This window comes from Nothobranchius furzeri, chromosome 7 (assembly GCF_043380555.1).
Source record: "Nothobranchius furzeri strain GRZ-AD chromosome 7, NfurGRZ-RIMD1, whole genome shotgun sequence".
Taxonomy (NCBI): domain Eukaryota; kingdom Metazoa; phylum Chordata; class Actinopteri; order Cyprinodontiformes; family Nothobranchiidae; genus Nothobranchius; species Nothobranchius furzeri.
The window spans coordinates 79088534-79112503 of record NC_091747.1 but is presented as its reverse complement, the minus strand read 5'-3'; the positions used below and the strand labels follow the sequence as shown (position 1 = coordinate 79112503).

Genomic DNA, 23970 nt, shown 5'->3' with positions numbered 1-23970 from the left:
GACACAAAGATTTAGCCAAATTAGTGCTTTTGGCTTCTGAGAGTCTTTCTCCAAAGCTACAGCCAGAGTCTCTGGAGGGAGCGACGTGTTGGCAGAGCCAGCAGCTTGGTTTTCATGCTGCTGAATCAGAGAGGGACAGACACGGCCAGGGGACCTGTGCTCATTATGCATCCCATGTTGTATTTTATTTATTTACCCTTTAAAGGAGCTGACTTCAGAGTCCAGCACATCCCTTAAAGGTTTGATTGATTCAGTGTTTCCGGAAGGGGAAAATGAAGATAAAGGTAAACCGTTGGCGCACCCCTCATCCAGAAAATAAGACTCTCTGTCTCTTTTTCTTTTTGTCATTTTAACTCTCTTCTCTCATCTGCCTTGTCACGCTTTAATGGTTTAAAAATACACAAACAGAAGGGTTCTTGGTGTTTTCTCAATATTCTGTGATGAAAAAGGAACCAGGTATAAAATGGGCTGCGTGTTATTTTTAACGGAAATCTGTTTGGAAAGTTATTAAGAATACAGATGAAGGGAATTTACTTGAGCAAACAGAGAACTGAGAGCAAAAAGCACAAAGAATTTTGTTGTATTATCTTTTTCTTTCTCATCGGATAATTTTAAATATATATGAAAACTTGATCTTTGAAAAATATTTTTCTAACAAATGTATGTGCTTGCAAATGTATTCAGTCAGAAAATGATCTTTTTCCCTATCCTCGGTCTGGAAAAGATTATTTTAGATTAGAGTCAAATTTTCCTTGACTTATGCTGGACCACTTCCCATTCAGCATGCCTCTATTACCATAACAATCCATGATTATGAAATTCAGCTCATTACCATCACAATTACACAGAAAAGATGTTTAAAATATTTAGCAACAGTGCTACTCCTGCAGAAATTATTCACTAAAGTGTCAGACGACTGAGAAGATATTTGGAAAATTGAAAAGATGCAACTTCAATGAAGTGGTGCGTCTAGAAGGAAGGTAACAAAATAAAAAATTTAAAAGGCAGCATTGATAATAAAAATTTACCTAAAAATAAAGAATGAATTAGGACTAAATAAGCACACATAAAAGCTACACCTTGCTGAGGTGAACTTTAGGCCCATTCACACACACACACACACACACACACACACACACACACACACACACACACACACACACACACACACACACACACACACACACACACACACACAAGCATGCAGCATTTCCACGCGTCACACTCGATTCCTCCCGACCTCTCTGTTCCTACCTGACATTTTTCTGCTGTAATCGTTTTAAGGCGTTTCGGCTCTCTGACATCTACAACTTTAGCTCCGCTCTTCCCGTCAGCCCCCGCGGTTCACTGGCTTCACTGAAATGGGATTCGTCCTGCTCTTTATTTTATATATTTAATTTTATTTTATTTTATCATATTAAATTTATTTTAGGACGCTCTCTGTCGGTCACACGATTAAACACAAAGTATTTAACCAGAGACAAAATGCGGAGACAATTTTGTACAAATCCAACATGAAGGTTGAATTTATTTGACTGGATTAGACAAGAAAAAGGGCTTTAATTAAGCTAGTCGTTTGTATTGTGTCTTCACAATTTTAATCTCTATCTTCTTAGAGTTTAATGTAGAATTCATTGCTTTCTTAATTTTTTGAAAGATGTGGAGCTCTGTAAAATAAAACAGGTATTTTATTTAATAAACCCAGATTTTCATGGAGAGAAGCGTCCAGTGTCTGAGGATGTGCAAGGAGAAAACCAAACCAGGGCCCGTCATGTCTGAGGTCCCAAGTTAGATAGACCACCCCTCCTGCTCTACTGAAGTGTCCTTGAGCAAACGGTGAGAAGAAGAAGAAAAGATGAGTATAACCTGCTGAGGCCAACCAGCATGCTTGAGCTGAGATTCGTGCGCGTCTGTGCAAAACGTTACTAAACACAACCTAACACCATCGATCAAGTCCAGCTATGGCATCTCTCTCTCTCTCTCTCTCTCTCTCTCTCTCTCTCTCTCTCTCTCTCTCTCTCTCTCTCTCTCTCTCTCTCTCCTCCAACACAGAAAGCCTCATCCCTCCATTTATCCCCACCTTTCACCTAAACTTTCCAGACAGCAGCAAAAAAGACGCACAAACAAGAGAAACCAAGTGTGTTTAAACTTGAACAAAAGGGAATATTTGGGGGACTTTGTGTAACATGCTTCTAATTTCAATTCAAACGATTAGAAATGTACTGCAAGCCACACTAATTGTATATAAAAGTAAACGATTTAATAATTTCAATTAGCAATTAGATAGCACTAGCAGAGTTTAGGACGCGTCTGGGTTTTCAGATGGGATCATGCAAATGAGTTATATTCTGAGCAGAACTTACTGTGCATTGCCGCAAACGGGTCGTGCTTACAGTGAATCTCCATCCTAACAGCCAGGGCTGCAGGGGGGGAAGGGGGTTTAAGCAATGAGGGGGTCTGAAAAACACCACCCGCTTCAGAAAGACTCCAATAAAAAGAAAATGCTTCCCTTGGAAGAAACGATTGTTTGTTTTTTCCTTAATTAAACTAACGAAGTTAAATTAACGGGTACAAATAAAACTTGCAGATATAAAAGAAAAAATGACTGAAACGAGGTGGCGAGTTTTCTCCTGGGAACGGGACAAAACAACGGATTCGGTGCGGTGTCTCCTGAGCCAGAGGAGGAAAGGCGCTCATTCCTTCAGCTGCGCGTCATGTTGTGCCAGTCCCGGGACTCGGAAATCTTCGTTTTCTCCAGAAAAATACAACAAAAATAAAAGCAGAGCAGAAAAGTGAAGATTTTTCCCTTTCTCCCCCTCTTTCTCTCTCTCTTCCCCCTTCTCGGTTCACTGGCTGTGACCTCTGAACTGCACCGATGGAGGGTGAACTCTTCTCAGTCTGTTTGGAAAGATTCGAGTAAAATAAAATAAAAATGAAATAAAAAGACAAAAACTTTTGTTAAAGATCCACTGGTTGACGTGATGCTCCAGGTCCTCTGTGCATTTTCTCGATTAATGAATCGCCCTCGGGAGGTGTGTGTCACGTGAACACTTGACCATTTCCCGTGAACACGGCGTGAGTGCGCACAAGTGTTCACATCTTGATCGACATATTCCAGAAAAAAAGCCAATAAATGAAAACTACAAAAAGTAAAATGCGTAAAATAAGACTTCTGGTTTGCTGCTTGTCCGTGTGTGTGTGTGTGTGTGTGTGTGTGTGTGTGTGTGTGTGTGTGTGTGTGTGTGTGTGTGTGTGTGTGTGTGTGTGTGTGTGTGTGTGTGTGTGTGTGTGTGTGTGTGTGTGTGTGATCTATCGACAGAGCTTCTTGGCCACCCCGTCACGTCCTGAGCTGTGTTTGGAAGCGAATCACTGGCGCTGGAGATAAAAAAGAAGAAAGGAAGTCCAAATTCAAGGTCTACTTTTCTTCGCGCTCAGTCCACAGAACATCGAGGTGTGAATGCGCACATAAACAGGTTTCTTTAACCGTGAAGCGAACAGCCGCCCGCGCCCAGCCTTCCCGGTGGCGCACGGCGCGTTTCAGGACCTGTTCTCCTGCGGACAGCGCCCGCGCTCCCAACCCTCTGGAACCCTAACCTACACGCTGTCCGTCACTCAGACGGAATTCGGCCAATCACCACTCTAAGTAGAGAGTCACGTCACGACCAACCCCAGGTAGGATCGGGCAGGGGGAGGGCGCTGATTGGCTGAAGCGGAAGCCATGATCCAATCACGCGTCGCGCGCTTTGTCCCTTCACCAATCGGGAATCTCGGTGATACGCAGCGGTGTATCACATTTTTTAAATTTCAATTAACCAATAATAAGATCCAAAGCGTTTTAGGGGTTTGCTCTCGATTTATTCATGTCAGTATTAAAAGACTGTCACTAAAAATTAGGCCCTAAAGAACTACAGCAGAGGTCCATCTCTGTTGGATGTAGGTGGAAAAATAAAAAGAGCTTGAGAGGAAAAATCAAACACACACATGTTCAGTTCTGGATCAACATTCTTCCATCCATTTTCTTTGCCCGCTCTTCCACGCAGGGTCGTGGGGACCGGCCCAGCTCCCAAACAACTACGCGCGCGCACACACACACACACACACACACACACACACACACACACACACACACACACACACACACACACACACACACACACACACACACACACACGATAATTTTAAGAGACAACCAACCCAACAGTCAGGACTGTGTGGAAGTCGGAGACAACGCGTGCCAAGGGAGAACATGCAAACTCCATGCCGGAAGGCCTGAAAGCCGGGTTTTGAACCTGGGACCTTCTTGCTGCAACAACGCAGCCCCACTCTATTTCAACATCTGACTGCTTTACCCGTTTTAAGGCCTCTAGTTAACGCGAGTGTCACAGTGATTTCCTTTTTCTCCTTCATACATTTCTACCTAGAGGGGAATCAGATGCAGACATATAAAACATGCATTCCTTCTCATTACTAAATTGATCCAAGTGTATATTTTATAATGCAATGCACAGAGAAGGAGGTAGTTTCAATCCATAATCGTCCCCCCTGATTTGAGAAGTCGCACAAAACCCTCAATTCCGGGATGTGAAGAATAAATAGCCTAAAGCACGAGACAAATTAGAAAGTCCTTTTCCTTTTAGATCATAGAAGAGTTAACCCTCTGCAACGTTAAACCTTCCTGGTTTCTCCAAACGTGTTTCATGAGCATTTTTTAACTCAGGAGGGTTAAACGTGTGGCAGAACCCTCTCAGGCTCAAAATGCGTTTTGATGAAATGACGAACAACCAAGTCCTTCAGGGGTTCCTCTGAGTTAAAAAATGCTCATGAAATACGTGTGTGGAGTAACCAGGTGTGTGTGTGTGTGTGTGTGTGTGTGTGTGTGTGTGTGTGTGTGTGTGTGTGTTTTCGACCCAGCTTCTCTTATTTTCCCTTTTTGAATTTGTTCATCTGCTCATTGTCCAATAGGAAGGCCTTCAGCTGAACACAACCAGACACTCGTTGCTGTGTCATTACGACAGAAACCATTCTAGACCTTTTTTAAATGTCACTAATTGTTTTATGTTGTATTTCCGGCTGTAATACATGAACATTTGGTGGTTTTGGTGGGTTGGATTTATGTTTTCTTGAAGATGGAAATTATTCAACCACTAGGGGGCGCCCAGCTGTGAATTCCGCTCTGCGCGCAAACAGACTAAAGCACGTGCACAAAAGTGCACATTTACATGCTGGAATTAACCAATTTGACTTTAAAGTCTTCTGAGTTTTCAGGTCATAATTATGAGACTGGACACCTGTTAATGACCAGAAAAGATAAAAATGTCATCAATCTTAATTTATCTCATTAAGATATTTTGAAACCACACGTGTATCACTAACATGTGTTTTTAACTCACTGTGGGGAAACGTTTAAGAAAAGAAGTCATATTTAATTTTTTTTGTTATATTTTTCCTGAAATTCCCCTCGAGGCCTCACGCAAACGGATGAATCAAACCAGCTGTGTTTAGCTGTCTTTTTAAATCTGCCTGAATATGAAAGAACATCATTTTTATCAAGGAAAACTTGAATATTTGGATTTAGGTTTTGAAGGCCTGAATGAAGGCCACGATTGGGAAAAATAACTAACGGAAGAAAATCAAATGATTTGGTTCCGGTTATTTTTAACACATCGTACATGAATGAGCGGGTCTGAAACTACAACGTTTTACGCATTTCTACGTAAACCTTCACACATCCAGAGTGATTTTATTTATTCAGATTCTGAAACTCTTGCCACAAAAAGTAAATTGCAGTCATCGCCGTCGTCTCTTCAAGTTGCAAATTAAAAATACAAGCAATTAAAAAAGCCCAAACACAAGCAATCATGTATACAAATTGTTGTTGCTTTAGGGTTGGAAAATCGGAGAAAACTTCCATCAGGGTAGGACGATTTTAATCCGGGGGATCCAACCCCATTACCATATTTCATTACCTCTCCAGAGCTGGAAACGGGAGGGCGCTGCAGGAGGAGGAAGAGGATCCTTCTTTTTTACAGACATTAGCGAGAATGTTGTGATAATCAGGTGGATGCAAATTGAAGGTTATGTTGTTGTTCAAATGTTCCACTTCCATCCAGCCATCCTGAAAGCTTCGACTGTTTTGCCCTATTTTTTTCCAGCGGAGCCACAAAAAGCAATGAAAAATTAATAGCGCATGTTAACTCCACCAGCTCGTTTATTACACGCCCGCTGACTGTAAACATAATGAGAAAGCTCCCGTATCTCCCCTTAGTTGCTCCTTTTTGTGGCTTGTGAAATGTAAAAGTCATGAGGAAATCCTGGGTGTGGACCGGAGGGAGAGTTGCGCAGGTAAACCGTGCAGGCGCCTCTCCCTCATACAGGCCTCATCACATTTGTAATGATTACGTAGAAACCTCTGTCACCTGTCAGGGAGCGCGTGGGTCCGGGTCACCTGACGGAGCATCCGGGGGGTCTAAGTATTAATTTCCTTACAATTTGCTTGCTTGTCTGAGTTTATATCTCTGTTTGTTTCACTTTACCAGCATAAGATCAGAGCGTTGAATCTTTACATTGAAGAAAAAGCGCACAGAAGGAAGAGAAAATTTGTCAAAATAATTCATCTGCTGTTAAAGCTTGACCTTATAAATAAGGGTGTTTCAGCGTGCCCAAACATATTTTATTTGTATTTATTAATTTTATCTGTCTCTCGGGGATTTATAAAAGCAGCCCAATAGTTTAGAGCTCACTGATATATGCGCACTTTTACGCACTGCGCCATCCTGATGGGGGGTAGGAGAGAAGAGGGGTTCCGATAGCTCAGTCTTCACTTGACTCCGCTTTTATAACCAGAGCACGTGCGCAAGAGGAGATGAAGAGGCTGTAGGTATAGGCCATGGGCCCTCAAGGCTCTTCACACCAACAGAGGAGGGCCTCCTTTAAATTCTGATTTCCTCCGTGGTTCTGAAAGGATTTGATTCAATTGGCAGAAATCCCCGCAGCTCATAAAGTTTATCGGGAGTTAGACGCACTCACAAGAAACAATACGATTATAAAAAGACTCATGAACGTCATTTTGTTAGAATCCACTAAAGTATTTTAAGACCATTGAAACACTATTTCTAAATATCTGCCCATTTCAATGAATAACCATAAATACAAGAGGATGATTAAGACAGGTATTTTCTTTCATGTGGTGGTGTGGGGAGAGGGGGGGGGGAATCATAATCCACAGTTTGAGCCTAAAGAGTCTGATCTGCTCACAGACTCCTAATGACAAACGACGTTTTATCAATGCAGACGCAGCATGCAGCAATATGAAATGAAGTGACAGCCATTGGGTGCCATAATAAGGTCGATGGCTTGATTCATTGCTGTTCCAGACCCCGCTGTTTCATGGCTGCACATGCAGACGACTAACCTGTTGAATAAGTCAAAAGGAAGAAGAAGAAGAAGAAGAAGAAGAAGAAGAAGAAGGAGAAGAAGAAGAAGAAGAAGAAGAAGAAGAAGAAGAAGAAGTGACTCGCGACTCAAGCTTCTGATTAAATCAAACTCAGAAAGTGGTGAAACTGTTCTAGGAGCTAAATGACGTGGTAACGTTTACGCCACAGCTTATTGACATGTCTAATAAAGAAAATCCACTGAGATCTTACAACGTCCATCACTTATAGGGCTGACCTGCAAGCACAGCCGAAAACATAGTGCCTTTTCAAAAATTCCTCAGCAGTTTCACTAATTTATTTAATTTTAAAAAGATAATCGTTTACATAAAAGTTATAACACGTTTCTGTTTTGTCATTGTCTTTGTGGATTCAAAATCCGGCGGGCCGTCTGAGCAAGAAGTTTCAAAACTTTTGAAAACTTTGCTAAATCATCCTTGGAAGAAAAAAGAACATAAAGAAAGAAAGTAAACACTTGTCCAGTATTTCAGAGTTTTAGATAAACAAGATAAAGAGAACATGAGGCTGAAGTAAGAGGAGAAAACTTGAGATTATGCGGTGTCATCCTACCTGCTCTCCCCAGCCGTAGCGCGGGACTCTTAGGCCCCTGGTCCATGTTACCGGTTAGAAAGAGAGAAAGGGATGGAGAAAGAAAAAAAAAGAGAAAAAGAACAAAAACTTTTCCCCAATAGTCTTTCTTCCCCTCCCTCCCTCTCTCCCTCCCTCCCGCCCTGTCTCCTCTCACTCCTTTTCCCTCCTCCTCTCGTCCTACAGTACTACTTTTGGGGTTGAAATAATTCGACCCTTCCGCTCCCTTTTGCACTCCCAGCAAGTGTTCACTCAGCTGCAACTAAACGCTTTAGCTGGAAAAAAAGGTTTCGGGGGGAAGCGTGAAATGATCACGCTGAGTAAAAAGAGCCCCTCTCTCAATGTGCGCTCATGTCCTGTCCCTCTACTGCGCGAGCTCGCACACACCAATGAGATGCGCGCCCACGTGCGCGTCTCAAAGTGCGTCTCCTCCATCCTTCCCAGCAGGGCCGCGCCCCCATCATTCGCATCTGTTACTAAGTTCCACTTTACTAAACTTTCTCTCCCCCGCCCCGTGTGTACCCCCCTCTCTCTCTCTCCCTCGCACTCTTCTTGTCTTCACCTCTTTCAAGTTAGATTCATTTCCTCTGGTTCACACCCCGCCGACAGTTCTGGAGGTCAGTGGGGAACATATCACGGCATGCGTAAAACCAGCGCGGGGTTTGTTTAATAGGAGAAAGTTTATCATGAAACGAAGTTAGTGATAATCTCAACTTTTTCCGCCTTTTACAAAAAGAAAAGAAAGGCACTTGCGATAGATTTTTGGTCTACTCTGGCTGCGCACACCTGTTACACACGAGGTTCTTTACGCATTACGCACGGAGAGGACGGTGAAGGCGCTTCTTCAGCCTCAGCGCTCTGCAGAGAGCGGGAGAGAGAGAGCGAGAGAGAGAGAGAGAGAGAGAGAGAGAGAGAGAGAGAGAGAGAGAGAGAGAGAGAGAGAGAGAGAGAGAGAGAGAATGTACCTCATTGTAGCGATGCGCAGCGTGTTTGCCACAAATCTAATAGTTCCGGTGTTCAACACCTGCGCGCGTGCGTAACTCTTCATTTAAATATTCATAACCGAAACATTTAAGTGATATTCGACCTTTAGTCTATGTGGCGGAACAATGACACCAAACATGTGCTTGTTTTTGGCTTTTATCAGCCTTCAGCTGGACCAAGTGATTTTTGTTCCTCGCTACTTGAAATAAAGACAGAGCAGATCTGATCTGCGGTCGATGTCCGTCCAAATAAGAAAGAACACCTTTTTTTAAAGATCGTACATTTTCTTTATAAATCTTACATGCAATATAAACAAGGGTTGGAACGTATGAAATGGAAATGAGTCAGATATTAAACCAATGGCCCGGAGCTTGAGCCGGAAGTGGAATGTATTTGTCAGATAAAAACCTCTGGTTTTATGTTTCTGAAGAAATTGATTCTTGTCTGCGTTTAGAGATTTAAAAGGTAGAAAACGAAATGGAATTTGTTGTACATTCGAAAGCTGCAGCAGTCCCAAAAACACATTTTATTATCATTTATGCCAAAAAGCTAAATCTGTGAAATTAAAATGAGACATTTTTTAAAGGAAAATTTCTTCTTTGGAGTATGTTTCCCTCTCCTCCGTTTGTGTCCTTCAGACAGCTGCATGTCTCAGGGTTCACGCTCTGCACCGAGACAATTGAGTGCGGAACAAAGCGCGAGACAGCGACCCATTTTGCCCTGCTTGTCGCCTCGCGCTGCTACACTACGACCCTGACCTCCGGCTCGCGCCCAAAACATCTAAACATAAACACCGGGAGGGCGAAAAGAGGCAGAGACGCGCCACCAAGAAACCATCATTCAGCGTAGGAACAACTGTCAGTGTGACCCCTCCAGAAACAGGAGAAATATAACAATTAGACAGGTGATGCAAAAGCATGGGACTGGAGGTGATGTGGCCCGCGCAGTCTGCTGCAGGCTCATATTTTCAGCAGCTAAATCTGCCCATTATTCACTGTCTTTATAAGCGAACTCGTGCAAACAAGAAAAAATAAGTCCAAAAAGGAAGAAAACGAACCTAACTGATGAAAAGGTTCAAATAAAATAAAATATTAAGTACAATGTTGGAAGGAATTTTGTGAAAATTAATCTGAAGTGACTTGTCTTTGTGGGTTAACTCTTTTATGCATGAATTATGAAATCTTCAACCATGATTTTTAAACAATTTTTTTCATTCATCTTCAGGTGTGAATGAAACAAATTTCAACAAATTTTTTTTGTAAAATTTTATAATTTACAAATGATTTATTACATGTCCACCTCAGTGGACAGCGTGCATTCTGAGCATGAAATATGTTGGCTTGACTTACTGAAGTCCAAATGGAGAGGCTCACATGCAATAAAGTCTTAAACAGCTGTGCTTAATAGCAAAAACAAATAAATAATAATTTTGAGTACCTGTCCACTGTAGTGACCATTATGCATCGAAGGGTTAAATACGAAATAAGAACAAATTAAAGTTTAAAGTAAAACTAAATATTGAAGAAATGTGATTAAAATAATATTTAAATGGGTTTCATACAAAGTTAACCTCATTTTTATCTTTAGATTACATTTTCAAATAATCAAATTGTTATTATTATTATTATTATTATTATTAGTAGTAGTAGTAGTAGCAATAGCAATAGCAGTAGTAGTAGCAGTAGCAGTAGTAGTAGTAGTAGTAGTAGTAGTAGCAGTAGTAGTAGTAGTAGAAGCAGTAGTAGTAGCCTAGTAGTAGTATTAGTGGTAGTAGTAGTAGTATATTTACAACAAATATTAAAGTATGTTTCTGTTCATCCAAACCTGTCAGTGGATTCAATGTAAATTTTATTTATTCGATAGTTCTAATAATCATTGTTGCATATTAAATCTGGTGTGTGTTTTTCCTCTCTGGATCCTTTCAAAGGATTCACCATAGTTTAGATATTCATCTGTCCTTGTTTGTTTTTCTCCCCCGTGCTAATTAATGTAATTAATATGTGGGGGAGCAGTTGGATCGGTGACCCGAGTTCTGACCGAGCGGAACCGGAAAGAATCGCATTAGTGCACGAGACACAAGAAGAAGAGGGACGATTAGAACAATAAGTAAACACGTAAACACAAGAGGGAAGGCTGCTGGCTCTCTGGGACAGCTGGATATACCTGAAAGACTAAAGTTCAAAGAGCTGCTTGGGTGGGTTCAGGAGGTCAACGGAATGTTTCATTTTAACTCGTAAACTCACAAATTCATCAAGGAGAGGCACAGGTTTAAGTTTAAAGGCTAAATAACTGCAGAGTAAATCATTAATGAACCTAATGTAGTGTTATTGGTGCAGCCATACCCTTTATTCTGCAGTCAGGTCTATAAAAATTGTAATGATTTGTAAATATTGCAGAAAAACAGACATGGGCGATAAATACAATATATTATTTATTTAACTGAATTACATTCAGTTTATAGAACAAACAATAGTATTTATTGTATGATTTGGATTACCTGGAGGGAAAACCATGGAGTAAATAAAGACTAAGTGGTTTTCTGATATTTGACTGAAAATAAAATGAGACAAAAGTTTTTCAAGTCCAGAAAACCTTCAAAAGTGTCTTTTCTGTTCAGTATTTTGTCTTAACATTATTCCTTGTCCCTCACATTTTTCATTTCTGTCTCAGACTCTGTGCTACAGAGCTTACATGTTAGGAATAATCTGCAAACTCTTCAATAAAAACATGTAATGAATAAAATAAAAAGAATAGTGTCAGAAAATGATCAGGAAAAATGCAAAAAAAATACTGTTTTCGCTATAATTTAATTAGAATAAAAGCAAATATTTGTTACACAGTTTTGATGATCTGCAGAGTCAGCAACATTCACATGAAGCTACATGAATTTAAGACCCTAATTACTGAAGCATTTCTAAAAACATTTGACTGAAAATGAACAGATCATGAGGTTTCAGGTCCAGAAATTCCAGAAATATTTCCTCTTCCTCTATTTATTATTTTTTTAATTTAATTTCTGTCTCAAACTTTGTGCTGCAGAACTTTTACTATTCTTTTGCAACCCTTATCTAAATAAACGTATACTTCTTGTTTTGTGTTTCTACTCCGTGTCTTGACGTTTGCAGTGTAAACCTCTCCACTGTTTCACAGAGACTTCACTGGATTTGACATAATGCTATTTTGATCCAATTATGCATCACATTTCCTCATGCTAAGACAGACAAACCTCTCTGCCTTGATGAAAAAAAAATCTCTGCTGCTCATGCTGTTGTCTTTGCCTTCCAATCACTCAGAGCCTCGGAGCGGGCCGAGCTTACCTCTCTATCCTCTGGATTTAATTCAGAGTGGCACTTCAGCGTGGCAACACAAGGTTGCCTTTTTTACAGCTTCCTGCCTGTTGTTGCTTCTATAGTGCCCAGGAGGCTTAAGGGCTGCAGGATGGATTGAGAAATGTGTCACATTATTTGTCCATGAAACATTTTGTGACACAACATGACCTCGGGACCATCTGTATGTAAAGGTAAACATTTCAGCGTGACAATTGGACAAGAGCGGACAAGTTTCCTGTCAATGTGGTTTCCTAGTCACCACTGAAAAAAATCTGCTGTGGCGTGGCATCCTGGTGATGAAATGTATGCGCTGATTCTCTCTCTCTCTCTCTGTTTGTGTGTGTGTGTGTGTGTGTGTGTGTGTGTTGAACTCCTGTCTGCAAATATAATCCCTGTAATCACAAGTCACTTGGTTTTACTGGAAGAGATGCTGGAACAAATTGTTTTATTGCAGCTCTTCAGGATAAAGTTGGTCTTGTATGTCTCCTGTACTCAAAGTGCATCACATTTGGATTAAAAAGCATCCAGAAAGCTCAAAGTGTTAAATCATCTACTTTTCTGGCCGGTGACTGAATTAAAACAAAAGCTGTTTTTGTAGTTAGATAAAAATAGTGACACATCCCTTAATTCCTTGTGCTTTACATCTTTATAACCATCCACCGGTTTACTAAAAAAACATGTCAAACACGGAAGATTGTAGCAGTTAAAAAGAACTTAGTCACACATTTTTCATGTTTTTTTTTCTTTTGCACCAAAATGAAAAAGTCCCTTTAATAGATGAATAATAAATATATTACTGATTGAGTTTCATTACATTGAATTTAACCAACGTGCAGCTGAGAAACACCGAAGAGGTCAAGAAGGTCTGATTTAAACATGAGGGAGAAAAGAGCAAAGGCTTAAAGATTCTCTTCCAGAGTCTCTTTTCTCAGCAGTTGTGTTTCATCGTTTGTCTCCTCCTGCTTGTGACTCTTACACCTGATTAAATAGATGCTCTACGTGGGATATTAACTCCAGAATCTATCAAATCTCTCACTATTTCGCTGCCACTGTCTGATCCTGTGAAGCTACTTGAAGCTGCCATTCCTGTTAGAATTAATGAAAATTTAATGTCGATAGTCAGTGACGGAAACAAATAAAACTCGCACTGCAGTGAAATACAGTTGTTCCTGAAAAGGATTCAGACACGCTCGGGTGATGGATAGTGGCATTTTTTGTTCACAAACAGTGACCCGGGTCAGGTTCTTTGTTTTTCACAGGGTTTGTTGTGGTTTATTGATTATATGATGTCAATATGTTGGATTGATTGGACAGAATACAGAACGTTTGTAACAGAACTCAGAGGATCTGACTCTACCAGCCGATTCCTACAGCCGCTGTTTTCTTTTCTATTTGCCCTTTTAGTCTGGCTAACACAGTAAAAGTGTTTAAATCCCTATTAAATGTAAAACTTATTTCTATTTAAGCAGACTGCTGATAATTGCCCAAATTATTTAGAAAACAAAATTTTAAAAACGGACCTAAAACAGTTTATTTTTATTTTTACATTTTTATGTCAAATCCAGACATCTCATCAACTAGAAGAGAGATGAGAATTTAGCTTTTTTTAAACCACAAGGCAGTCTTTCTGCACATAAATGACCATCAGCTTTACCAATAAATGACTGACTGAATACAAAAATCTCTCTTGATAAAAGATTTGGAACAAAGTGTTGTCGCAAAATGGAAGACTGAACCAAGACGGCACATTCGGATGCCACCAAATGAGAGCAATGACATGCTTCTTTTAACTCCCTCCTCTCAATAAAGATCACTCATCAGGCAGAACCATCCCCTCTGGAATGTGTGATTGGAAATTGAGGGACTTTAAATTCCGGTCCTGGACACTCCATTCATCTTCAACACACCACTAGTCTGGGCACCACTGGCCTGGAGATGAACCACTGAACCAGATGCCTCCATTCAGCCAGTTGCTTCCATTTTTGAAATAAGAATAGTAAATACCAACAAATGCATGGATCCCCAAATAAGGCAGGCACACCACAATCTCATTGAGGCAGTGAGGCATTCCCAACCTGCATCAATTTGGAGCAAAATAGGGAATAGGGAAGGAGGAGGCTTCCAGAAAACAAAACAGTAGCAGGAAAACACTTGTGTAGTAGACTTGAGAGATGCTGTCGCGTGAGGTTGAGTCTACCGTTTGGGAGGCAACAACCCAACTCTGTGATGGCCTTTTCTGTGGTGACACGCATGGAGAAACCTTTGGGATCAGATGGCATTCCTTATCATATTGCCATTTCCTTATTCTCATTCTAACAGCGTCAGTTATACAGAGTTCACCATTAGGATACAGAATGAAGGGAAAGATGGATGTAAATGCAACACTCTCTGCATGAGAACCAGAATTGCATGATTTTGCTGTATTCAGTGCCTTCTAAATATGACTGATGGCGACAGGCAGGCTGTAGAATTACATTTACATTTAGATTTACATTCCTATCAACTCATAATGAGCCTGGAGGTCTGTGGAAGTCACTAACACAAGCACGTTTTTTGACACTTTATAATATTTGTGCCTTACTGATGAAAAAGGGAATGGTCTTTGTAGGTAACAGAGCTGTCATCTCTTGTCTGCGGTAAGACATTGAAAAGGAAGCGGCTGAAGACATTCATACATTTTAAAATCAGTGCCTAAAATTGTAATTTTTGAGTAATCTGAGTACAATGAATAGCTGCCAAATACTAAAAGTGTGTTTGACTGTTTTCCAATACAGGGACCTACAAAGTACTCCAAAGGCTTTTTTTAAAAATACCTATTTCACATATATATTTTTTCTCAGTCTCAGTCTGGAGAGGGTCCTCATTCTGTGGAAGATATGGTGCCGGTACCAAAAACAACACACCCTAATGAGCCAAACCACTTCAGAACCATTGCCCTGACTTCACACCTGATGTAGACCATGGAGATGATCATACTTCATCAACTTCGCACATTAGTCAGTGGATTGAGATACACTGTAGTTTGCCTACTAGCTAAACATTGCGGTGGATGGAGATCTGCTGCATTGAGCCTTCTCTCACCTGGAAAGTGCCAGGAGCACTCAATTCAGATCAATTCAATTCAATTCAAAATTCAAAATTCAAAAACACTTTATTAACCCCAGAGGGAAACTGATTTGACTGTGAGAGTTATGTTTTTTGATGTCTCTCTCAGTGCCAAGTGGGAAGCTGGCACAATTGGGAGACGTTGAAATTTAGCCGCAAAAATTACTATCAAAACAGTTTAGATGGAAAACAAAGCCATTTTAAATATAAACAAATTAAGATACAATAATACTTGAACTTTATTTTAGAAGAGCAGCTGGCTCTCAAGGTGTCGGCAGGAAAAGACTCCCACCCTTGAACAAATTTATCTGAGGACCCTTGTGCATGGGTCTGGATATTGAAACAGTGAAGGTGTACAAATACCTGGTGTTCTCATCCACAACAGACTGGACTGGTCAATGAATGCAAATGTGCTCTACAAAAACAGTCTAAGGCATCTTCACCTGCTAAAGCAGCTTAGATCATCTGGGGAGAGCAGGTCTCTTTTAAGGACCTTCTGTGACACTGTAGTAGCATCTGTTATCTTTTGTGTTGTGTGGTAGGTGCTGGTGTGAAAAAAATGACAGACAGGTACACAGGGGAAACTTAACAAAATGGTCAAGAGGGTCAGCATCACTTGTCTAACTGACAAATTGTCAATTAAACTGCTGTTACTAATTTGCAGCTTGAAAGTACATTATATAAGTCACAAGGATCATTCACCCTTGAGTACATATCTCTATGCATATTTATACCTTTTTGTGCATTCTCTGTACATACAGTATTTTGCTTGTTTGATTGCAATGTATATAGAGCAATTTGTGTCTTCTTTCTTTATTTTACTTTCCTTTTTCACTATAAACTATGTAATTCTTAATTTCTCATTTGTGGGATAATGAATAACAAAAATGCTTGCAGCCTTTTGCACCAGCTACAGGCACGACATATATATATATATATATATATATATATATATATATATATATATATATATATATATATATATATAAATATAAAACATTTATTTATTTATTTATTTATTTATAAAACTAGCTTTCTCCTCTCTAGGTAGTGCGCAGGGAAACTTCACTGTCGGTCACCTAATTTTGGGCGGACAAACCCGGAAGTAGTTTGCCTTCTCCGGTCTGGAAACAGATGAGAAGCTGGGAATACTTAATTTCATTGATAAAGGTAAGTTTGTGCCTAACGACTCATAAATTGAGGCACACTGAGAAGTCGCTTTAATTGATACTATGTCAAAGGCGTGTTTTCTTTTATTTCGTGTTTGAGATTGAAGTACGTCATTGTTTACATCCGACCGGCTACTTGTAGACACGTGCACGTGCACACGCAGCAGTTCACTTGCTAACAGCATTAGCCGACCTGTGAACGAAAATCTACAACCGTCACCTCTCAGTGATGGAGTATCTGCTTCCAGTGTGCTTGTGTGAATTTGACGAAATATTTTACAGGAGTAATAGTTTTGTTGATGAACGAGCATGCTAGTTCGTTAGCCAGTCGGTGTTTACCGTCAGAGATGGTATTAGCTAAATCAAATGCGGTTTGGTGTGACGCATTTTCGCCTTCGCTGTGTTTCTCTGTTATCTTAGAGATCGTCTTGAGCAATCTGTACATGTACACTTTGTGACTGCAAGTGAAGCGGTTAAACATTTCATCTTAATTCAGCGACACACTGTCCTTGAAACCACCAATAATGTCTTCCGGTTGTTTCTTTATGTCCTTATTTTAAATGTTACCAGTCTTAGCAGCAATAGAATGAATGTTTAGCACTTTTTAGTGACTTCCAGAATTTTGTCTGAGTTGAGCTAGTTGGAGTGTTTTGTCTTTAATGCTAGAGAATTGGCCACCCTAGTGTCGTGTTTACATCACAGCTGGAGTTACTGACTTTATTGGACCCAGGAATTAATTGAAAATGTTGTTCCCTCTGATGGTAAAAGGACAGGTTTGGACAGGCTGTGTTGTTGAAGAGCAGCAGTACAGTTAACATGGTTGATTATTTATTCCTATGACTATTTTCATTTTAATTTGTGAGGAAACTGTTTTAGTCTTGTAAAAAGAGAGTTGTCTTTTTCTATAATAATACAGCACTTACAGTGGCTCTGAGCTGAGTGGAGCTTTAATTAGATAGATTAAATAAAACCAGTCACCATTGTCGATGGATTGTGACTGTTCTGCTGCTTAAGAACATGTTAAATCCCACCTCAGCAAAGAACCATCGGTCATTTGTCACCTCCTTGTTCCTGTGTGCTTCCATACTTATATAACTGTTGCCCCTCACCAGGCTTTAAGACTCTACTTTCTGTCCCTCTAATCCCTAGTGGTCGGCTTGTGACCATGTAGCGTGGCGTTTATGCAGCGTGCACGGCCAGGGGGCCAATCATCTCCAGCCATCATGGCACAGACACGCAGGACTGGACAGAGCAATGGGCCGGTGCTCCTTCCATGTCCTCGTGTGTGTGTGTGTGTGTGTGTGTGTGTGTGTGTGTGTGTGTGTGAGGCAGAGAAAGACGGATTTAGAAAATTAACAACGCAGTGTTTTATAGAGTGCAGTGAGTAGATTTACCAGTTTCTAACATAGTTGTTCTAGGCTGAGTTTTGTCTTTAGATGTTGTTGAAACCATCACCTGCCAGGCGATAAGCCTCGGTTCACTATTGTTTCCTATCAGCACGGTCCTGATGGAAAAAACTGCAGGTTCAAGTCGTACTGCACATGAGTCATGCTCTCTCAACTTTGCTAACAAGGTCTTATGGTTTTGAGAACAAAAAGTAAGTGTCTAGTAATTGATCTTGGCCTGAATTCATCTCTGATCTATTGTTCTGTCGAGATGAAGAACTCTAGAGCAAAAGTGAAATGCATCATGAAAGCTGGAGATACGTCTTACTCTTATTATTATTATTATTATTATTATTATTATTGTCTGAAACGTACATGATCATGAGAAACGTCACCAGCAACCCGTTAAACTTTTACTTCAACAAATACCAAGCCTCTGATTTTAAATAGGGGCAAATTCAACTTTGTTCACCATCTGATTGCAAAAAGCTGGAATATTTAATTATTTAGTGCCTTTCTGAAGCATTTAGGTGACCAGTATTTAAAATGAGATGTGCAGTGGAAATAAAATGCACTTTGGAAGATAGAAATTCAGTTAATGCCTTTCAATTTTGAGAAAAAGTTCACTCATTTGTAGCACAAAACTATTTGAATTAAAATATCACCGTGTAGTTGACTTTAGAAAAAGATTTAAAGCAAACACTTCGCTGGTCTACAAATAGACAGCAACACAACATGTTCTAGAATGTTTTTATTAGGCCTCAAACTATGATGAAGCCTTCAACATTTGGGTTTCATGACATAATTGCAAACAATTAGCAACTTTTCTACACGTTTCTTTGGTACAAGTTTCTCACAATGCATCTTTTTTACACTCAGTATTTTCACAATTGTTTTGCCACCTCTCCTCAAGTTGTCTAACATTTATCACACTGGAATCAGGTTCGACAATTTTGAAATGAACTTTTGACACGATTTGTTTGAATATGTTAAAAATTACCCCAACTTAAAAGAGACCTGTGACTCGTAAGATACATTAGAGTCTTCTAAAATGTTTTCTGACATTTTGGGATCTCATCCATCAGTACTTGTTGCTGTTTGTCACTAATAGTTACAGCTCAGTAGATTAATTTAAAAGGCAGCTAAAACTTTTAAACCTGCTCATGTTTAATGTATGTTTTTTTTTGTTTTTGTTTTATATATTTATCCTCTGGTTTATCATTAGCAGCAGTGTCACATATATAAAATGGTACTTATTTACATTCTAGTTATAATAGTTTTAACACAGAGAGGGAAAAAATATGAAGCAACTACTTTGTAAAATGCTTAAAATGACAAAACTAAAGAAACTAATGTTTTTTTTATTGATACAGTCAGCCTCTGGATGCCACCGACTCCTCTGCTGTGAGCAGAGCGAATGTGTGGTCTTTGGGGGAAATGTATAGCTCCATCCAAGACTTCAAGATGTTAGAAGATGATCTCTACCGAGAGGATGGAGGAGACTCTGAAGTGTCGGAGATCAACAGTGAACTGGAGTTCCACCTCTACAGCCAGCTTCACTACTCCTCCAATGCTCTGGAGCTGGAGGATGATGAAGAGAAGATTTTGGAGGACCAGCAACTGCTCGAGAAGACCAAAGACGGTGACGGAAAACCGGAATATCCCAAAGACAGCAAGCCTCCATCACCTGATGATCACAGTTACCAGAAACACCTGAAGAAAAAAAAAGTTGTGAAACAGAAGAAGAGACAAACTGTCTCCAAAGGTCCGAAGCTGTCATCATCTGCCTTTGAAGAGGTTATTGTGATTGACTCCAGCCCAGTCGTCATCTCCATCTCTGAGAGTGATTCTTCAAATGATGATGGCATCTGTGCCATGAAGACCTCAACTCCAGGTCGACAGGTAGAAGCACAATGTGCCTTAAGCTATGTCCATATAGTTTAGATGATGCAAACAGATTTGTCATTTTTATTCAGGTGAATATCTGAAAGACTTACTTTGACTTTTAATTTGTGAGATTTTCTTTTCCATCTTAAAGGTGTGGAAAACTGAAAACATTTTTTATGATTATTTCTGGATATAATTGATCACTCTGAGTTTTTCATGCAGGTTGAACAGGAAAACAATCTTCTACATCTATCTCCTACATTAGCTTTTGATAGAAAACAGACAGTAAAACTCATGGACTCACCCATTTTGATCCACAATGGGAAAGGTTGTTGTTAGGGCTGCAACAACGAATCGATAAATTTGATGAAAATCGATTACTAAAAGCGTTGGCAACGAATTGCGTCATCGATTCGTTGTGTCGCACAACTCTTCCAAAAGCGCCCCCCCCCCCCTTCCCGCCCGCCATTGCGCGCAGACCAGAGCAAGTCAGATCAGCGCGAGGGAGAGCCGCAGATCAGCGCGAGGGAGAGCCGCAGATCAGCGCGAGGGAGAGCCGGCAGATCAGTGTGAGGGAGAACCGGTAGCGGCAGATCAGCGCAAGGGAGAGCCGGCAGACTTGCGCTGCTGCGAACCGGTTCCGCATTGTTGCACAGCGATCCAGGCTGCTGCTTCCAGCGCACGGTCCATTCTCAAAGTGGCGCAACCAAAAAACTATAATTAGCACACGATCGTTCATGTCCGCACATGTTCTCTATTTTCTGTCTTATTTGTGCCTGAAGCTCGCTACTGCGGAGCTCATCACCTGTGCTGTGGTGATGTCACCTCACGCAGCATTGAAAACGCGCTCTGCGCTTTTCGGTCAGGAGATTCCTTTGATCTGCTCAAAAGTAACTGATGAGGGGAAAAGGTAAGAATCCAGGCAACAGATTTTCTGGAGAATTAAGAGGAGATGCAGGAAGATGAGAGACAGACAGGACAGGAAAATATAGTTGAATAAAAACAAGAAAACAAAACAAAGTGTTGAAAAGTAAAATGTAGGTAGATTTATCACCACTACACGTTTTTACCTGTAAAAAACAAAGTTCTACACATGTCATATTTATACATCTGATACAATTCAGATCGCCTTCAAAACTCAGTCACACACCCAGGGCCGTTTCAAGACATTTTGGGGGCCAAGGCAAAATGCCCCCCCCCCCCCAATAACTGGGCTCCCCAGAAGCCTCTGTGTAATTCATGCCCTCTCCAGTAGTGTTAGTTATATGGTGTTTATAAAAGCCCCTCAGACATTACTGACATGTTCTAATATTATCAGATGAAAAACTAAATTATCAGACATGCTGTCTCATCTGCTGCTTTTCTAGACTTGCAAAAAGTAACAAAACCATTTGAAAGCCACTATTTGTGGATTCTCTGAAAGTTTCCATGGAGTGTGTGACAACTTATTTTTTCATTGATCCTATCGTCTAATCTCACAGCTGAAACAAGCATCCTTAATAATCTGTGCACAGGAAGCTTACCGATGCTGTAGTAAAACAAAAGGTATAATAATTTATTATTAATAAAACCTTGTTGCAGCACTAAAGCAGAAAAATTAGATTTTGCATTAAATATGCAAAATATTTACATATGAATTGTTTTAGAGCCCTTTAATTGGCAGAATCTGATATTAATTTAGTTCTTACAAAATATGGGTCCCAACATGGTTTGTGTGGCGTTGCCATAGTGTGACGTCATAGGCACAGATCCCCTGTCCTCTTGTTTGGAAATGGAAATATGGTCACCCTACATTAAACAAACTGTCCACCCGGGCTTTTGCACTGCACAGAGACGCTTCGCTGCCTACGACTGAACGTCAGTTGAGAGTCAGTCTCATGCAGACTGACCAATGAAGAGAGGGCCTCAAGTTAAGACCCTCTCCTCATTGGTCAGTCCACACGAGGTGGGTCAAAGGTTACTCTGGGCGGGTTACGTGTTGTCAGGCATTCAAGTATTGAGTATATTTACTGCATATTACAGTAAAATATTCTGTATGTGACCACATTATGGTGATCCTTGGGTTGTGATGATGGAGCCCTTGAATATTGTTGCCCAGGGTACAACAAAGTGTTAATCTGGCCCTGGTTCCGCCATCACATTCCCGCAGAAACTGGTTGATCACACCGGGGCCAGACTACTAGCATGTGATTTTACAACCACAATGTCCTCAGAAGCAAAAACGCTTTTAAAAGGGAGGGAGGAGTCCTAACTGTTGCTGCAGGCGTGTTGTGTGAGAGTGCAGTTATATACTGGTTAATATATTTTTGGGTTCAGTTGCTTTCATGTGGCCTAATGTGAGTCTATTTGGGATCATTGGAATGATCAGCAGCATTTCTTGATGTGACTTTATGGCATTTGCCCAGGGCATCATCGCAAGGAGGATGGCATTCATTTACTTTTGTTTTATTTGGTATTTTTTCAGTCATTTTTGGAAATAGTGATCAATTTTGATTAATTCACAGCCTATGTTTAATTACATTTAAAATAAATGTCAACAGATGAGATCAAACAAAACAGATGAGAATTGCCCTTAAGCTGTTTAACTTGGACCAAGCATTTTAGGTCACAGATAGATGTAGCTTAGGGTCTCTGTCTATACACCTTATAAGACAATTTAGGTGATGGCATGTTGTTTTTCTGCTATTGAACTGTTTTCTAATAATGTTGTGTTAAGTAAAGTGAAGGAAGGAGAGAAATAACGTTTCCCTAGCAGTTTTTAAAAATTTCCCCATGTAATCCAATTAATCGATTAATCGTGTCGAGACCCCATCCGATTAATCGATTATCCAAATAATCGTTTGTTGCAGCCCTAGTTGTTGTTATTTTAGCATCTAGGAATCGACAGAGAACGTCTCGGCTAATAGAAGCTAACTGTTAGCATTAGCAACCTGAAGGCATAGCAGAACACCTCCATGCTTGAGTTATTTGTGGAGATAAAACATCCATGTCGCAGGGCAAACAGAGTCAGTGGTGTCGTGTTACTGTTATCCAAATTCAAAGCGAGATGTCCAAATATCAGGAAATAAGACTCTGATGTGGCATTCTGCTAGTTCCTGAAATAGATTCATCCGAGCTTTTCATAATCGATTAATCTGTCTATTATTGTTACGATTAATATATTAATCAGTTTTTGTTAATAATCTACAAAATAACCCGCAGCAGTAGAAACCCGGAAATAAGTCATTCTTTTTTGCAGTTATATGTTTTAATGCTGTCGAACACCTCGCAGCACACTTTGAACAAAATAAAAGTTTCATATTTCTTGCTCGTTTGAACACTCTCAAAGTTAAAACTTTTGTAGATATTAAAGTATACAAGTATAACTATGCTGCGTTTTATTCATCCACGCTCCGCTCGCCTACATATTTTTTCATGCAGTTGTCCTTTTTCAAGTGGGGAACATAGTTATGGGTTAGTGCTTTTTTTTCTCTGGATGAGAACATTCTTATAAACAGATGTGCTAAATTTGGCAATTGCAGGATACACGACACAGAGACATCTAGTCAATAAGCTGTAAAACACAATGAACGTTGGTACGCTACAAAGATACCGTGTAAAGTTGGACTTTAACAAACTCTGTGAAAGAGCGAAATCACAAAAAGTGATCTGCGTTATAGTGAGGGACCACTGTATTTAGCGTGTTTATTCTCTTATTAGGTGTAAGTCACTTAACGGGCTGGCCCTTCCCGCTGCATCAACACCGACATGTTTTCGTCTCAGATGTTCATTTAGAGAAGTCAGGCTTCCGTGCCATGCTAGATCATTTTGCATATTTTGCAGGTCACCCGTCATTTCATGGCATCTAAAGTGAAGTGCTCCCATACTTTTGATGTTTTTGTTTGGGTTTTATCGTTTCTGTTTTTCTCCTGTATCTTTTCTTGCTCTGCCATCTTGCTCAGTGTGAGCATGCGCGTCCACAGACATATATTGATACATCCCCTATTGGCCGCTCGGGCGCAAGAAATGCGGTCGCCATCTTAGATCGGTCGAGCTTCCAGCAGACACGAACCATGACAGCAGCAGTTAACAGGATGCCTGAGTTCTGCAAGTG

The 23970-nt window shown here is 40.3% G+C and overlaps 2 protein-coding genes across 6 annotated transcripts in view; one reads left to right on the top strand and one right to left on the bottom strand.

Moving 5' to 3' along the window:
• The window catches only part of pax5 (paired box 5), a 101608-nt gene extending 93455 nt beyond the window's left edge, over positions 1-8153 (bottom strand). For 2 of the 4 annotated variants that reach the window (XM_054751540.2, XM_070553818.1), the window contains exon 1: positions 8001-8153. In XM_054751540.2, the coding sequence (XP_054607515.2) occupies positions 8001-8046 (46 nt within the window). In that variant the 5' untranslated portion in view covers positions 8047-8153. Of the gene's footprint in view, positions 1-2363; positions 4023-8000 lie in introns of those variants that run through there. The other 2 variants (XM_054751541.2, XM_070553819.1) reach the window with 1 other exon arrangement.
• An 8350-nt stretch (positions 8154-16503) lies between these two features.
• The window catches only part of zcchc7 (zinc finger, CCHC domain containing 7), a 94237-nt gene continuing 86770 nt past the window's right edge, over positions 16504-23970 (top strand). The window contains exons 1-2 of one of the 2 annotated variants that reach the window (XM_070553817.1): positions 16504-16606; positions 19364-19892. In XM_070553817.1, the coding sequence (XP_070409918.1) occupies positions 19428-19892 (465 nt within the window). In that variant the 5' untranslated portion in view covers positions 16504-16606; positions 19364-19427. Of the gene's footprint in view, positions 16607-17943; positions 18203-19363; positions 19893-23970 lie in introns of those variants that run through there. The other variant, XM_070553816.1, reaches the window with a different exon arrangement.